Source organism: Oncorhynchus clarkii, chromosome 31 (genome assembly GCF_045791955.1).
Source record: "Oncorhynchus clarkii lewisi isolate Uvic-CL-2024 chromosome 31, UVic_Ocla_1.0, whole genome shotgun sequence".
Lineage (NCBI taxonomy): Eukaryota > Metazoa > Chordata > Actinopteri > Salmoniformes > Salmonidae > Oncorhynchus > Oncorhynchus clarkii.
In genome coordinates this window covers 42,078,062-42,097,047 of record NC_092177.1, presented here as the reverse complement: position 1 = coordinate 42,097,047, position 18,986 = coordinate 42,078,062, and the positions used below count along the sequence as shown (strand labels likewise).

The window sequence follows — 18,986 nt, the reverse complement described above, 5'->3', positions numbered from 1 at the left end:
TTTGGGTCCATGGCCAGGAAATACCCCAGACCTTAATTCCATTGAGAGCTTGTGGTCAATCCTCAAAAGGTGGGTGGACAAACAAAAACCCACAAACTCTGACAAACTCCAAGCATGTATTATGCAAGATTGGGGCGCCATCAGTCAGGATGTGGCCCAGAAGTTAATTGACAGCATGCCAGGGCAGATTGCAGAGGTCTTGGAAAAAGAAGGGTCAACATTGCACATATTGACTCTTTGTATCAACTTCATGTAATTGTCAATAAAAGCCTTTGACACGTATTAAATGTTTGTGATTATACTTCAGTATTCCATAGTAACATATGACAAAAATATCTAAAGACACTGAAGCAACAAACTTTGTTGAAATTAATATTTGTGTCATTCTCAAAACTTTTGGCGACGACTGTATTTTGTGAAGCACCCCCACAACATGATGCTGCCACCCCCGTGCTTCACGGTTGGGATGATGTTTTCGGCTTGCAAGCCTCCCCATTTTTCCTCCAAACATGACGATGGTCATTATGGCCAAACAGTTATATTTTTGTTTCATCAGACCAGAGTACATTTCTCCACAAAGTATAATCTTTGTCCCCATGTGCAGTTGCAAACCGTAGTCTGGTTTCTTTATGCCGGTTTTGGAGCTGAGCGGCCTTTCAGGTTATATCAATACAGAACTAGTTTTACTGTGGATATAGATACTTTTGTACCTGTTTCCTCCAGCATCTTCACAAGGTCCTTTGCTGTTGTTCTGGGATTGATTTGCACTTTTCGCACCAAAGTATGTTCATCTCTAGGAGACAGAACGCGTCTCCTTCCAAGAGCTGTATGACGGCTGCGTGGTCCCATGGTGTTTATACTTGCGTACTATTGTTTGTACAGATGAACGTGGTACCTTCAGGCGTTTGGAAATTGCTCCCAAGGATGAACCAGACTTGTGGAGGTTTTCAATTTATTTTCTGAGGTCTTGGTTGATTTCTTTTGATTTTCCCATGATGTCAAGCAAAGAGGCACTGAGTTTGAAGGTAGGCCTTGAAATACATCCACAGGTACACCTCCAATTGACTCAAATTATGTCAATTAGCCTATCAGAAGCTTCTAAAGCCTTTACATAATTTTCTGGAGTTTTCCAAGCTGTTTAAAGGCACAGTGAACTTAGTGTATGTAAACGTCTGACCCACTGGAATTGTGATACCATTAATTATAAGTGAAATAATCTGTCTGTAAACAATTGTTGGAAAAATTGTGTCATGCACAAAGTAGATATCCTAACCGTCTTGCGAAAACTATAGTTTGTTTACAGGGAATTTGTGGAGTGGTTGAAAAACGAGTTTTAATGACTCCAACCTAAGTGTATGCAAACTTCCGACTTCAACTGTGCCTATTTGAGGGTGTGAGCTGAGCTGGAAGCAGATGTTACACCTTTGACTCATTATCCGGCCTCTTGAGTTATGGAATTTATTTTGCATTGCTCCTCATGCCACAAAACACCCTACTTTTTTTTTTTTATTAGCAGCAGATATTAAGTGTGTTGTGTTCATTGTTAGCTTTATTCATAGTAGGTGTTTAATTCATAATATGTGTTTCATTTTCACTCATCACACAATCTTACTGCCAAAACATTCCCTTTGGATATGTATCTTTGGAAACATGTCTGTTCTGTTTTAGCTTCATTTTTGGGCTGACATTTACTTGGGAGCATAATATGAGAGATATTAAGTTAAGTTATTATATTTGTTTTCCAATAATTATGGATCAGAGTAGACTTGCAAATGTATAGTAACTCCCCAAATTCCCAGGTTTTCCAGGAATCCTGGTTCTGAAAATCCTAGGAATTTGGTAATGTAACCAGAATTGTGCAAACCTAGAGAAGAGGTATGCTATCCTGTATACCAGATGTGAACGTACAGAGGGAGTGGACTGCCATAGAGTGGGCCTGCTGTAGCAGTTCTGTGAAGACACTCATTACCAGACCTCCGCTGGTGACTCCCACCCATACCAGCCTACCAGCCAAAATGTCCAAATTCCCCTTGAGAGCATCCTCCAGACCCACCTGGAGCCTCGGGTGTCCGCTGAGAATGCCTGCCTAGAAATAATCATTGTCTTCGCATCCATCTAACTCTCAGAACACTCGTTCTCACTGGAAACCTACCTAAGATGTAGCCGGGCCGATGCTCTTGACCACACCAGACCCACTTGGCATTACTTACCTGAGATTATGTCCTTATGTTGAATGTTGAATCTGTGGTTTAACCAAAGGTTAGGAGATTGACACATCAAGTCATTATCTGGTAATTGGTGCACAAATGTTTGTTTTCACTAACAATCCGATCAAAGAGCTGAAAGTGTATTACTTTTCTAAGAGACAAGTTTGCTCTGGGCTCGTTTTTTCTGAGGGGCCAATGTGTGGTGAAACCACTCTTTTGAACCTCCCGGTCTGATACAAAAAATAAGAGGAAAATGACTTGTCTTCCCTTTCTATATCACAACAGCAATTTTCCTGGGCTCATTCCGGCTGCCTTATGAAGAGATCCGGGACATTGTGCTGGAGGTGGACGAAGAGAGGCTGAGCGAATCACTGATCCAGGTCAGTCCAACCTACCGTCTGACCCCCTTGGGTGTGCGCATGTGCGTGCATATGCATGTGGATGTGTGTGAACTGCGGGCACATGTGTGTTTGTGTGTGTGTCTGTAGGTATGTGTGTGTGCTCGGCAATTGTAGTCCGTCAAGATGCACCTTTGTGTTTTAATGTGTGATAGGTAGCCTGGTGACCCCATCTAATTTTTTTGGAACAAGTCAGCATCACCCCATTCTTCCACACCATAGGGACCTCCTATTCATCCACTCATAATAGATGGTGTGGGACAGGGCTTGGCAAAACTCCCTCCAACTCCACCCTCCTTTCCCCTGCCCTTTCTCTTATGCCATGATTGATGATCTAGCTAGAGGTACCCTATTTACACATTGCTTCTGTATTCCTTGTCAGGGAGAACGGAATAATTATGAATGGGGCGGCTCGTTTGAGGTAGAGCTGCTTTGGCTTGGCACAAGAGGTGCAATCTGCATTGACATCGCCCGCCCTATCCTTTTATTACTTCTCTCCTGCAGCCCCGTTTCCTTTTTTGTGTTTCTGTCTAAGTAGTAGGCGTATAGAAAGGGGGGGGGGGGTGGGAAGTGAATTAAAAAGGAGCACATTTCCATGTAAGCTTGGCAGTGTATGTGTCTCTGTGAGCTAGACCACTAGAGGGTATCATTCCTATTGTTCCTGTGCAGTGAACTGTGCGTTCTCTCAGTCTTGACTGGAACGCAACCAGTATGTAGGCCTTTCTCACTCAGAAAAATAGATCAATTACCCTGTAGATATGTATTTTATTTGTCCTTTATCCTTATGGTTTAGTAGTAAACACACACAGCACCATAGAAGGTCACTTCTTTGCTCTGAGGCTCTTCAACGACAGTAGGAAAGTGTGGCGCCGTTGAAATATTGTCACGTATACCCCCTCTCCGGCCTCTAGGTCATCAGGCTGCTGATTATCCCGCACACCTGTCACCATCGTCTCGCGCACCTGCGCCTCCTGACACTCACCTGTTCTCCATTGCCTCCTTGATTATCTTCCCTATATGTGTCACTCCCCTTGGTTCTTTCCTCAGGTGTTATTGACTCTGTTTTCATGTCGGTGCATTGTTTGTGTTTCATGTTCGTTGTTTCTTGTATTTATTAAAAAACTCACTCCCTGAACTTGTATCCCGACTCTCAGCGCACTCGTTACAAATATTTTTATTTAGATGTTCTCACTCTGACCGTCAGCCACCCCTGCAATACTGTTATTTTGAGCTCTGATAACCTTTAATTGGCTCGCAATCTGGCAGAGCACAGGGCCTGCGTTAAAGCACAACGGCTCAAACCCGTGATGACCTTTTTCCACATTCAGCCTTTCCGTCGAGGGGAGATTAATCTGTCAACAGAACCCCGGCCATATCCCATCCTATTCCATTGTCGTTCCCGATCCCTGTTCCACATACAAATATATGGCCGGGTCAAACAGCCACACTGTACTGTTCCCTCACTTGAACACTCGACGACTCACCAAGGCCTAAGTACAGACGTGGGAAACGGTAATATCCCTTATGTGTTGTCGCCGGGCAGACTTGTGGAATGGAGAGGTGACTTGGAATCTAAGAAGTTGGTAAGCCATGAGAGGAGAGGTGTCGGGGGAGGTATGGATGCAGGTTGATTCAGAGTGGGAAGAGCGAGCCTACCGCTGGGATGACACAGCCCTGAGTGTGGTCTCCTTCTCTACTCAGCTCTCCACTGCACACATTGGCCATTTACACACACATGACTGCACACAAACACACCACCATGATGCACCTTTAGAGCCAGTGTAGGATGATGATGTGGATGATGCTATGAGGTTGCTATAAGAGGAAAGGGAACGTGATGGTTAGATGCTAATGAGCCCTCTCATATAGATGGGAGAAAGGGTTTAAGAGATGTGTTAGGTACAGAGTGGTTCTCTGTGGAGGGGGATTTCTCTCTGCCTCTCGCGTCGCTTCCAGCAAAGGTCAAAGGGTAGAGTGAGAAGAGTTCAGTCCAGCCCTCCTTCACACTGCAGTCAAGGAGATATCGGCCCCCAGGAGAGGAGAGCTATGGAGGGGCGTGAGCAGCCTCGCTGTCACCCCCTTCGCCAAATTGACCACAATGTGAAACATCTAGAAAATTGTGTACGCAAAGCAAGGGCCTCGGTAGTCCACTCATGCCCACGGCGAAACCGATACTATCCCTGCTCAATATGAACCAGGGATCCCACGGCACCATTCCCAGGAGGCAGAGTATTTATTGAAAATTCACTTCAGTTCAAAAGGGCACCTCTGCTACAGCTCTTTCAAAGAGGAATGTGGAAAGTGAATGAAGGGAAGAAAAAAGATGGATGAATAGATAGACAGATAGATATGGAGGGAGGGAGAGAAAGTAGGGCTCTTAATGTATATAAGACCATATTCAATCTCATCATCTTCCCGGCCCCATGTCGACACGCCGGGAGCGGCAGGTAGCCTAGTGGTTAGAGCATTGGAATAGTAACCGAAAGGTTGCAAGATAAAATCCCTGAGCTGACAAGGTAAAAATATGTCGTTCTGCCCCTGAACGAGGCAGTTAACCCACTGTTCCTAGGCCGTCATTGAAAATAACAATTTGTTCTTAACTGACTTGCCTAGTTAAATACATTTTAAATTTAAAAAAATAAATGTCTAATGCAATGATTTGTCTGTGAAACGTCTGTGAAACGTCGTGGCACGCCGGCCTTGATACGTCCATCCATGTGAAGTGTCACCCTGTCCAAGGGGAATACATATTGGAGTTGATTGGCTCTCCATACGCTACATTAGAAGCCATCAGCACCCCACCCTATGATGTACAGATCCCCGAACTCCGGCAGACACCACCAAACAGTCACCACCATCCATCCAGCACATACATCCATAGGATTCTCTCTCTTCCAATGTACTATTAGCTTTACCTACATCCTCACTCAGTACAAATTCCCTTCCACCCACACATCTCCAGTCTTTCTGTAAGATGCCATGCTCTGAACAATGGCCCTTTCCATTCAGGTGCTTCTTTATGAGCTCCATCTGATCATAGCTTTATTCACGGTTGCAGAGAGGTCCGTTTTAGATGTTAGCTCCATTTCTTCATCGCCACATACCCAGAAGATGTCAGATGGCCTCTGCGTGTCAGTACAAAAGACCCGCTGTAACAATTAGATGAAAAGGTTGCAAAAACAGTATATTTTTTTGTTACGAATGTTCGCCCATTAAAACGTCTGAGTGTTTCACGGCAAAACCGGGGCAAAGGTCTCCTTGAAAGGCCGCCGGGCTGACAAAGCCACTCGGAGAGGTGGCAGTGAAAGAGACGTGTGGAAGTGCATTGTCTGGGGACGGGGGCAGGCACGTGTGGCCCCCCCTATCCCCTCCCAGCCTCGAATCCCATTGTCTGCAGTGTGACAAGGCCACAACCTGAGGGCCTCGGCTCACGGTCCCTGCTTCGCTCTTTATTCAGATCACATAATAACAGTTCAGCCACACTTTAAAACACTGGTGCTCTGTTCAGACTGGTTCACACCCATGAAGTATTTTCAAGTTAATCACCGCACCAATGGGAGCAGGGGGTTGTGGACCGTGGGATGTGCTCCAACCACCACACTGACACACATTACAGTTAATATTCTGGAGCACCCTTTTTCATTTGAATCTAGCCCCCAGCTATAATTGACAAAACAAACTCAAGAACGACGAGGCAGGATCATTCCATTGCCAGTGTCTTATGTTAGCTTTTCTGTTGGCTCCTTAATCATTCCAAGAACCCCTTCGTGGCCTTCTCTGCCCTGTCGGGAAGGCTTAACTGACATAATGGTGGTATTTGGTTCGGTGCCTTTGTGCAGTTGGTGCCAATGCATTGGTAGCTACAACGCAGTGGGCAGAGACCTAGAGCCATGAAAGCAGCACCAAACAGCTACAAAAAAAAAGACACTCCCAAGACTGCTTTTTCATGCTGCCCATTTGAAGGGATTTGTTAGCAGATGTAGTTTTCCAAGATTTGGAAGGTATTTCAAGGTCCTGTTAGATAATATCATTTTAAAGGCTTCAAATATGTCTGAAGGTTCTTTTAGGGAATGTACAGGTCAGCCTTATTCTCTGATTTAAAACATCACGCTTGTAAACCTTCATGTTCTTCCCAACTGGGCACACAATGTTTCCACCGATGACTGTCTAAGAATCTGTTGGAGATCTAACATGCATGCAGTCCCGTAATGCCCCACAGCACTTGTTGTACTCTGAGGTTCTAATCGGCCCCGGCTACACTATATCCCGTGTGGTCAATCAGGCAGAGAGAGGGAGTCTATCATTTTCAATTGGCCTCCATTTCCAAATTAGCCATGTCACTTCAAAGCTAATGCATGCACACAAAGAAATGTGAGTACACAATGGCATATGTATGGACCCTTTGAAGGATACATTGTTGGTCATTGTGATCATTTTTCTGTGGCAACGAGGAGTTATTTTAAAGGTACTTATGCCCAACCAAGGCCATAATAGCTCAGAAAAATGACTCAGGTATTATATTTGGTTTTACGAGATCTTCAAATTGCTTTAGTCAGAGGACACTTGACAGAGGGGAGGGGAACATGTAACTTCTAGATTTCTCAGGGAAGACTTTGGTGTCAATGGCGAAGAGTGTCCATTGCCACAATTGTAAAAAAAAATAGTCGATCCCATGGATGTTTTGATGTACCGTGACAACTGTGTGGAGCTAAGGCTCTCTCCTTGACCCCTCATTCGACATGAAAAACTAACTCAGTTAGCTTAAGAAACTTCTGCGGACTTTGCTGCTTGAACTTCTGGTGCTCTACTCTCTCTTCCACCAAGGCTTTAGCTGTCACTCACTCAGGCTGTGGCGAGATGGGTAAATACTAAATCTTTAGGTGCACTAACTTTTTGGCGTGTGTTTGTGGACACCGGACTGCACACGTCTGTGTGTGTGTGTGTGTGTGTGTGTGTGTTTGTGTGTGGTATGTGTCCTTGTTTGTGTGCACATGCACCGTGAGTGGTAAAGCTCAGGCTCATTGGTGGATTTCGCCCTGGGGGCTTGTTTTGCAGAATATCTGAGTGGTTCCTTAATGTTTTATGTTGGCCGATGTGTTTAATATTACCCCACATCCTTTTCAAAAGGAAAGGCTAATGACTACACGGCTTGACTCTGCTTATTCATTTGTAATCAATACATGTTGTGTGCAAATGCGCTGTCGAGAGGGAGTATTAAGAGAAGAAAATTACTTTCAGATATAAAGGAAAATACAAAGGGTAGTTTTAATGTGTTTAAGCCCAGCATGTCATAATGGATAAATATGGGCACATTGTTTGAAGTAAGTCATGGTAAATAGCTGTTGTGTCTTTGGCTATGCCGGATTAAGTTATACGACATGCTATTCTATAAAATAATTTCTCTGTAATTAATATTACCTGATTAAGCTAATCAAGTAAATGTAATTAACTAGAAAGTCGGGGCACCACGAAATAATGTTTATTGAGCTGTTATCTTCCGAAAAAACTCTTAAAGACCAATAGCAGTCAATATTTAATCGTCACCTTATTTTGTCTCATCTGAAAGTAGTACATTCTTGATTATTAGTTGAATCAGCAATACAAAATGTGACTTAATTATTTATTTACTAAATCCCTAAATAATCACACAGAATTACATCTACACAGAATGGATCCTACATTGATTACAAATGATTTCATAAAGGAAAACGTCCATAGCGGACAGAACAGATATGACGGCTGGTTACACAAAGAAAGGGGGTTGGGTTTTGAATGAAAGAGCGGGAAGACTGAGGAACAAAAATAGGCAGCTACTCTATTGTAAATACAGAATCGCATGCATTCTAAATAACCGGCCATTTGGAATTGGAAAATGCAATACATATTTACTCTGAGCTGCACTTCGATTGGTTGGTCGTAGATGGAAGGCCGGGACAGATACTCTGTACGTCATCTCCTAGCCCACGTCTACAGTTGCTGCGCTAACGCAACAGCTAGGAGGTATCACTTCTTCAGTGAATAAGAGTTCAAAGTTCATACCAAGTTGCCATACTTTAAGCTCATGCTATATTCTGGCTGGTATAGTTGAAATTCATCCCTTCGGCATGTGAATCATCATCTTCACGTTGAAATTCGATGCTAATTTCGTTAGGTTCTTGTCGTTCAACCAGAGGTTGGCTTAGTTCTGTAGGTGACCTTGTCCTTTTTAACGCAGTTGTAATTTTCGTCAACGGGTTTAATAAGTGGTGAAAGAAAGGCGTGTTTCAAAGTTTACAACCCATGTCTGTTCACTTGGGTGGGGCCTCTGAGTGAGCAGAGTGGTGTTGTTATGACAAGCCATTCTCTCATTAAGAAGCTAAAAAATCAATTGAATCTTTTCCCAAATAGTTTCATATTTAAACATTTAAATTGTACAACAATTCCATGTAAATCTGATAACTAGAATGTGTAGATTTTCCAAGATACAGTTTGTCATCCTATCATCCGTAATCATGTCTCAGACGCCAACTGATCTGACCACATATTCATTAAGTACCAATGCATATTTTCTGATTGGATTACTGAAATATGGATCCGTTTCCCACCTTTTGATGTTCCCAGAATCTCTATGTTAACAAAGGGCTTTTCAAGAGTCAACTCTATAGAGTGGAGAGAGAGAAACGGGTGGAAGGTATTTATGGGGCTCATAACACCTCTCCCATCAGGCCAACATCATGACATAGTAGAAGTGGGACATACTGTGTAACCATATAGTGTTACATTAATAACCATGGAATAGTTTTCAAATGCGATACATAATGTCTTTACTTTGTAGTTTGCTTTGTGGCATATAGCCTAATATGTTTTGATTATGATGTGTATAAAAGGTGTGCTTAGATATTGTAAGTAGTGTGATCATGTTTTGCAAAGCTGTTCAATGCAGCTGTCACACACACTCAAAATATGCACATGCTATAACACATTATAGATGCCATTGATGGTGTAAAGCCGGGGCGGCAGGGTGGCCTAGTGGCTAGAGCGTTGGACTAGTAACCGGAAGGTTGCAAGTTCAAGTTCAAACCCCCGAGCTGACAAGGTACAAATCTGTCGTTCTGCCCCTGAACAGGCAGTTCACCCACTGTTCCTAGGCCGTTATTGAAAATAAGAATTTGTTCTTAACTAACTTGCCTAGTTAAATAAAGGTAAAATAAAATATCAATGCCCTTAGTTGATAAGTCCAAGGGCACTGAATGTACCAGTCGTTAAAACTGACGCCACACCCCAATCTATTCCATCTGAGTGTTGACAGAATAGTGAGGAACCTTCCACGCTAGAGTAGTGAGGAACCTTCCATGCTAGAGTAGTGAGGAACCTGTCACACTAGAGTAGTGAGGAACTTGCCACGCTAGAGTAGAGAGGAACCTGTAACACTAGAGTAGAGAGGAACCCGAGAGGAACCTGTCACACTAGGGTTTTAATGACTCCAACCTAAGTGTATGTAAACTTCCGACTTCAACTGTATATGAACGATCAGAAAATTATGTTTATTTTTTCCCACTAAATTCCTTCCGTATACAGCACACCCAGAGGCCAGTTTATTAGGTGCAAACACCCCATTCATGAAAATGGTTTGCTCCTACAGCCAGTGATTCACTCGGTGGTGGCTTGCTATTTAAAGCAGACAGGTACCGAGACATTCAGTTACTGTTCGACTGAACGTTAGAATAGGAAAAACTAGTGACCTAAGCGACTTTAAGCTTTATGATCGTCGGTGCTAGGCACAACGGTTCCAGTATCAGAAACGGCCAGCCTCCTGGGTTTTTCATGCACGACAGTGTCTAGGGTTTACTGAGGATGATGCGACAAACAATAAACATCCAGTAAGTGGCAGTCCTATGGGCGAAAACAGCTCTTTGATGAAGAAGGTCGAAGGAGAATGGCAAGAGTTGTGCAAGCTAACAGACGGGGGCACAATCAGGCAAAAAACTGTGCAGTACAACAGCATCTCGGAATGCATAACTTTTTATGGATGGGCTATTGCAGCAGACGACCACACCATGTTCCATTTCTTACAGCTTTAAACAATAAGAAGCGGCTCCAGTGGGTACACTATCACCAACACTGGACAATTGAGGAGTGGAAAAACATTGCCTGGTCCGACGAATCCCAGTTCCTGTTTCGTCATGCTGATGGCAGAGTCAGAATTTGGCATAAGCAGCAGAGTCCATGGCACAATCCTGCCTGGTGTCAAATGTTGGTTTTGGAAATGTTTTCTTGGCACACACTAGGTCCCTTGGTACCAATTGAGCAACATTTCCATGGAGGCAAAGGGGGTCCTACCCACTACTATATTGGTGTACCTAATAAACTGGTACCAAGCTACCGAGTCTTGCGAAGCCTGTGGGCATCCTAGAGCAAAACAACCAACATGTACAGTACCAGTCAAAAGTTTGGACACACCTACTCATTCCAGGGTTTTTCTTTATTTTCAGTATTTTCTACATTGTAGAATAACAGTGAAGACATCAAAACTATGCAATAACACAATGGAATCATGCCATATCCCCAAAAAATTATTCAAAATATATGTTTTATTTGAGATTCTTCAAAGTAGCCACCCTTTGCCTTGATGACAGCTTTGCACAATCTTGGTATTCTCTCAACCAGCTTCATGAGGTAGTCACATGGGACTGTGTAGCCTACTCCAAGTACGCTAGAGTAGACTGATAAGACAGCTTTGATTCAGTGGACTGATATAGCGTACATACCATTTAGAGATTATAATTAGAATGGATCAATACAATACAATGAACCCACCCTGTTCTTCATTCACAAATGGTAATTACATAATTATGCATCGTTCCTTCCCCTCGCTCATCAACTCACCCATTATCCCCCTTTCTCCCCATCATACTTTACATAATGTATTTAATCCGTTGTTTTATGTGTAATATCGTATGACTATCAGCTGGGTACATCACTTTCAACTTTTGGGAAATGGTGTGGAGCGTACAAACTGCATGGTGTGAAATTTTCTATGGTAATTAGAATAACATTTTTAAGTGAATGTCGCTCACAAGGCAAAAAGGCCCATGGCAACTATTAGTCACAATTTCAAAGTGTGAGCAGGTTTACTGCATGCCTTATTGCATGTTGCAGGAGAAACACTTTGTAGATCAAGTGTATTCATGTAAATTATGGCAAGATGTAGCAGTTGAAATCAAAACATTTTGTTTTGAAATAATGGATGAGTAAAAAAGAACCCCATACCTACTGTTAAATATGGTGGTGGATATTTAATGTTATGGGGCTATTTTGCTTCCAATGGTCCTGGGGCCCTTGATAAGGTCAATGGCATCTTGAACTTTACACAGAACAAGGACATTTTAGCGCCAAACATGGTTTCCTCTGAGAGTATTGCTGAGCCTTGGCCGCAAGTGGATCTTGGATAATGCACATATGCACACATGTACACGTATGCACACAAACATGCAGGTGTACGCATGCACCTTCAGAAAGTATTCACACCACTTGACATTGTACACGTTGTAATGTGTTTCACACAATATACCATAATTACAAAGTGAAAACATGTTTAAAAAAATATTTGCACATTTATTGAAAATTAAATACAAAAATATTGTATTTACATACAGTTAAATTCGGAAGTTTACATACACCGTAGCCAACTACATTTAAAATCAGTTTTTCACAAATCCTGACATTTAATCCGAGTACGAATTCCCTGTCTTTTGTCAGTTAGGATCACCACTTTATTTTAATAATGTGAAATGTGAGAATAATAGTAGAGATAATGATTTATTTCAGCTTTTATTTCTTTCATCACATTCCCCTTGGGTCAGAAGTTTACATACACTCAATTAGTATTTGGTAGCATTGCCTTTAAATTGTTTACTTGTGTCAAACGTTTTGGGTAGCCTTCCACAAGCTTCCCACAATAAGTTGGGTGAATTTTGTCCCATTCCTCCTGACAGAGCTGGTGTAACTGAGTCAGGTTTGTAGTCCTCCTTGCTCACACATGCTTTTTCAGTTCAGCCCACACATTTTCTATAGGATTGAGGTCACCCTTTTTCCTCAACATAACAATAGTTATTATGGCCAAACAGTTATATTTTTGTTTCATCGGACCAGAGGACATTTCTCCAAAAAGTATTATCTTTTTTTATGGCGGTTTTGGAGCAGAGGCTTCTTCCTTGCTGAGCGGCCTTTCAGGTTATGTCGATATAGGACTTGTTTTACTGTGGATATATATATGTTTGTACCTGTTTCCTCCAGCATCTTCACAAGGTCCTTTGCTCTTGTTCTGGGATTGATTTGCACTTTTCGCACCAAAGTACGTTCATCTCTAGGAGACAGAATGTGTCTCCTACCTGAGCAGTATGACGGCTGTGTGGTCCCATGGTGTTTATACTTGCATACTATTGTTTGCACAGATGAACATGGTACCTTCAGGCGTTTGGAAATTGCTCCCAAGGATGAACCAGACTTGTGGAGTTCTACAATTATTTTACTGAGGTCTTAGCTGATTTCTTTGGATTTTCTCATCATTTCTAGCAAAGAGGCACTGAGTTTGAAGTTAGGCCTTGAAATACATCCACAGGTACACCTCCAATTGACTCAAATTATGTCAATTAGCCTATCATAATCATTTTCTGGAATTTTCCAAGCTGTTTAAAGGCACAGTCAACTTCTGACCTGCTGGGGATTGTGAATTATAAGTGAAATAATATGTTTGTAAACAATTGTTGGAAAAATTAATTGTGTCATGCACAAAGTAGATGTCCTAACCGACTTGCCAAAACTATAGTTTGTTAACAAGAAATTTGTGGAGTGGTTGAAAAACTAGTTTTAATGACTCCAACCTAAGTGTATGTAAACTTCCGACTTCAACTGTAAGTATTCACACACCTGAGTTACGACGTGTTAGAATCACCATTGGTAGTGAATACAGCTATGAGTCTTTTGGGGTATTTGTCTAAGAGCTTTGCAGACCTGGATTGTACAATAAGTGCATTTAATCAATTATTCAAGGTCTGTCAAGTTGGTTGCTGTACATTGCTAGACAGAAATGTTCAAGTCTTTGAAAGCCTATTAAAGTAAAATGTTTAACTAGGCCGCTCAGGGACATTCAATGTCATCTTGCTAAGCAATTCTAGTGTATATTTGGCCTTGTGTTTTAGGTAATTGTTCCGCTGAAAGGTGAATTTTCTCCTAGTGTCTGTTGGAAAGCAGGCTGAACCAGGTTTTCCTTTATGATTTTGCCTGTGCTTAGCTCTATTTGGCATACCCATAACATGATGCAGCCACCACGATGCTTAAACATATGAAGAAGGGTAGTCAGTGACGCGTTGTGTTGGATTTGCTCCAAGCATAACACTTTGTATCCACATTTTTTGCAGTTTTACTTTAGTATTTTGGAATATTTTTATTCTGTACAGCTTTCTTCTTTTCAATCTGTCATTTAGCTTTTTATTGTGGAGTAACTACAATGTTGTTGATTCATCATCAGTTTTCTCCTATCACTGCCAAAAAATTGTAACTGTTTTAATGTCCCCACTGGCCTCATGGGGAAATCCCTGAGCAGTGTCATTCCTCTCCAGCAACTGAGTTATGAAAAATGACTGCATCTCTGTAGTGACTGGGTGTATTGATACACCATCCAACGTGTAATTAATAACATCACCATGCTCAAAGGGATATTCAGTGTATTTTTTTTTACCCATCTACCAATAGGTGTCCTTCTTTGCGAGGCATTGGAAAACCTCCTTGTTCTTTGTGGTTGAATCTGTTTTTGAAATTCACTGTTTGCCCTTACAGACATGTGTGGGGTAAAAAGATGAGGTAGTCATTCAAAAATCATGTTAAACAATATTATTGCACACCGAGTGAATCCATGCAACTTCATTAAAAGCACATATTTACTCCCAAACCCATTTAGACTTGCTTAATACTTATTGACTCAAGACATTTCAGCTTTTCATTTGTAATTAATTTGTAAAATATCTTTGACATTATGGTGTGTTGTGTGTGTGTGTAGGCCAGTGACACAAAATCTCTATTTAATACATTTTAAATTCAGGCTATAACACAACAAAATGTGGAATGTCAATGGTTGTGAATTATTTCTGAAGGCACTGCACATATGCATCCAAGCGCACTCATGCACGCACGCACGCACTCACGCACGCACGCACGCACACACACACACAGACACACACACACACACACACACACACACACACACACACACACACACACACACACACACACACACACACACACACACACACACACACAGTATCCTATAGAGTTGTATATCCACTTGCTCAGATGTCTATGAGATCCCTCCATTCCCATAATCCCTCTTTACACACTCCGTGGGAAATGTAACTGTTCAGGTGTGCACACATTTCAAAATGCTCCACATTTTGTTAAATACACATTTAATGTCACACCAAGTCATTTCAGCTTTGCCAACTACATCCCTCAACGCCCCACAATATATCAATTTATTTAATAATTTTCTCATTTAATGTGATATTTAATGCGATTTTGGAATCTGTCACCCTTGGTTTGTCAGTTTGTCGCTGTATAGCGACCCTCCGTGAGATTCTGAGGTGTTAGTTTGGTTTGGAGTAAATATCCTGTTTGGGTTATGTCTGAGTGATCTAGATTAGCCTCATCCAAACAGTTTAGTCTACAAACTTGTCAAAATCTCTGCCTGTAAAGGAAATAATAACACTTCAGAATTAAAGAAATGTATGCCTTCTGTTGGTTTTTATGTTAACTTTGGATTGACAATTTGGCAGACTGACAAAATCAACTCTAGAAATAGCTGATTGCTGAACTATATTTTTATCTGAATCCATGGCCCTGGGCTTTATGCCACCTGTTTCCACTAATTTTTGTACTTTATTAGTGTTGATTGAGGAGAAAGCGCACCCTGATTAATATTAAGTGTTTTATTATTTAGTCAGGAGACAGACCCGAAGAAGCGGAATGAGGACACATTTCTACACACTCAGTTAATTCCTCACTAAGGGGATAAAGAGTCTGCATAGATGCTGTCATTAAAATTGTTTATTGGGATTTGACATGAAAGGCATCTGAAGTTACTCTGTTTGAAATAGGCATACTAAATATGTCATGACTTGCCTCCTGGTTTAAAAATGTAAATATATTTTATTATATATATATATTATATATTTAAGTTATATACTTTTTGTTGTTGTTGTCAATTTCCGGTGTATTCAAGCAAAAATGTCTTAGTCATTGGTCTTAGTCATTCTTTACACGTTTTGGCATTCACTCATTTGCATACTGTGTAGATATAGCACATGGGGATGTGTGAAACTTACTTCTCAGCATTAAGTTTCCCGCTTACGTCGCCTCATTAGCTAGCTTTTGAGGTGGCATGATCGTCTAAGACGCCTGAGGGAGGATGGTCACGTGTGTTCGTGAGGCAGAGGTCCCAAGTTTGCACCAGGTATGGTGGTACTCGCTAAGCAAGGAGTCTCATCTGCTTCCATTATCTGTTTTGAGAGTTACCTGCAATTCAATCCCCTAAAACTGCATCAAACTATCACGTTTCCACCTTTCAAGAGTTGTAAACTCTGAAACTCAGTTTGAAAAAAGAAATATCCTTGATGAAACTGTCATGATTGAAATGAAAATGGATGTGGAGACCTCTTTAGAAGGGCACTTGTTTGACTGCTCTTCGGTATCGAACTCAAACAGAGGCCTTTGGAGACTTGCTGCGTTGCCACAGTGGGAAGACGTCAGTCCGACGTTACACTTCATCACATGGAAAAAAACACCATGCTCTGACACAAATAAATTAAAACTATAAAATTGCATCTGTCAAACACATCGAAAACCCCAACTTGCTGTCTTTGAATGGGATGTGAAAATCTCAAATGTTTCTGTGTCGGCTTCCCGCGAGGTGTTTAGAGAGGAAAACAAACAGTTTCCCCCTGATTCGTCCTGTTGTTTGAGTCCTTTGACTTTAATAAATAGTTTAATGCTTGGATAAAATTTGTGTTGATTGTGCTGTCCCTGTGACTATAATTTTAGATTTGTTGATCTTCCCTTCTCCTCGACTTCACTGTTGGCAATATTCCCTGCTTGGAAGAAAGAATCACAGGAAAAGTATATTTCTGCCATGGAAAGGAAACGGGAGAGAAATTGGTCCACGTAACCTGTTTGTGTACATACTCTTCCAATCAGAAAACAACCTGCTAGTAGAATGAGCACTGTGTCAAAGTCCAACTGTACGCTTTATACAGTCTCATGAAATACCTGATAGATGACTGAAACAAGACATGTCATCATATTAAAATTGTATTCCGCAATATCACTTATATATGATTTTTAATTGGAGTATCAATGCAGGGAACCAGTTTCTTGATAGTTGGTCCTGTCTCATACAATATTGTATAGTATTCCTAATCAACAGAATGACCGATTAGTACAATTTCCCTGCACAATCAGTGGCCATTGGTCAATACAAATAGTTACACTCTCTGTTGATCTATCTGGACGTCATTCGTCTCCAGGACCCCAAATGAACATGTGGTAACTGTAGCAGCCCTCCAATAATCTCCCCCAGATGCTGTATGTGTCTGTCTGGAGGTCTGACATGAGGAGTCTGGCCTAATCATATGGGGACTGCTGATAATTAACTAGATAACAGACAAATTAAATAATAATCACACTGAGAAATTCCGTCTCCATCTCAAACTCTTTACCAAACCGAGCACAAGAAGTCTTGGAGACACCAGTGGAAGCGGTCGCAGACGAGGCCAGAACACTAAACACTAACTCTAATTGTCTCTTCTCAACCCCAATAATCGGATTCTGGGAGCATTAGTGATGATGATTGCCAAGGCTGAATGGGTTCGCTGTTGTGTAGTTGCATTTACTCCTGAATCAAAGATATGTTGTTCAGCAGGTCTTTGTTGTTCAACCCAACTGCCAGGGTCGTATTCCTCACACTCGGAAGAGATATGAAGAGGACATAGAAAGAAACTTCCGCTTGCGTAATCCCCCCTTGTCTCTTCTCAACTTGCTGCCGCAGAGGAAAACAACCCCAATAACCGGATTCTGGGAGCATTAGTGATGATGATTGCCAAGGCTGAATCATGAATCAAAGATATGTTGTTCAGGATGGATCTTTGTTACACAATTCAAATCAAACTTTATTTGTCACATGCGCCAAATACAACAAGTGTGGACCTTACCGTGAAATGCTTACTGACAAGCCCTTAACCAACAGTGCAGTTCAAGAAGACTTAAGAAGACTTGACCAAATAAACAAAAGTAAAAAGCAATATAAAAGTAACACAATAAAAAACAATGAGGCTATATACAAGGGGTACCGGTACCGAATCAGTGTGCGGGGGTACAAGTTAGTTGAGGCAATTTGTACATGTAGGTAGGGTTGATGTAACTATGCATAGATAATAAACAGTGAGTAGCAGCAGTGTACAAACAATTGGGGGGGGGGGGGGGGGTTGTCAATGTAATTAGTCCGGTGTCCATTAATTAGTCCGGTGTCCATTTTATTAATTGTTCTGCAGTCTTATGGCTTGGGGGTAGAAGCTGTTTAGGAGCCTTTTGGCCATAGACTTGGTGCTCCGGTACCGCTTGCCGTGCGGTAGCAGACAAAACAGTCTTTGACCTGGGTAACTGGAGTCTTGTTATTTTACGGGCTTTCCTATGACCGCGCCCGGATGTCAGGAAGCTTGTCCCCAGTTATGTACTAGGCCGTACACACTACCCTCTGTAGCGCCTTATGGTCAGATGCTGAGCAGTTAACATACGAGAAGGTGATGCAATCGGTAAGGATGCTCTCGATGGTGCAGCTCTATAACTTTTTGAGGATCTGGATACCCATGCCAAATATTTTCAGTCTCCTGAGAGGGAAAATGTTTTGTCGTGCCCTCTTCACAACTGCCTTGGTGTGTTTGGACCACGATAGGTTGTTGAGTGATGTGGACACCAAGGATCTTAAAACTCTCGACCCTATCCACTACAGCCCCATCGATGTTAATTAGGGCCTGTTCTGCCCGCCTTTTCACGTAGTTCACGGGAGATTGTGGACGTGTGCCCTCAAAACCGGCAAAGAGCTCCAAACCAGTTATTTAATTTGCCATGGGAAGACAATAGTCGAGTGGCAGTTTGAATATACAATAAATAAATTATAATTATAAACAAGCCAAGAAAAGTTACAGTAATATTATTTTGAATTGGGTTGCGATATTTTTGGAGGTTATTTCCTGGTTTGCACTTTCAAACTAACAGGGTTATTAATATTCAAATGTGTTTTGCACACATTAAGAAGTGTGTCATAAACTGTGACCGACTTTGAGCGTACATTTAC

General features: G+C 41.7%; 1 protein-coding gene across 7 annotated transcripts in view; it reads left to right on the top strand.

Moving 5' to 3' along the window:
• The window catches only part of LOC139391116 (protein diaphanous homolog 2-like), a 637,381-nt gene that overhangs the window by 344,486 nt on the left and 273,909 nt on the right, over positions 1–18,986 (top strand). For all 7 annotated transcript variants that reach the window (XM_071138654.1, XM_071138656.1, XM_071138651.1 and 4 more), the window contains one exon: positions 2,493–2,587. In XM_071138654.1, coding sequence (XP_070994755.1) covers positions 2,493–2,587 — 95 coding nt within the window. The remainder of the gene's footprint in view (positions 1–2,492; positions 2,588–18,986) is intronic.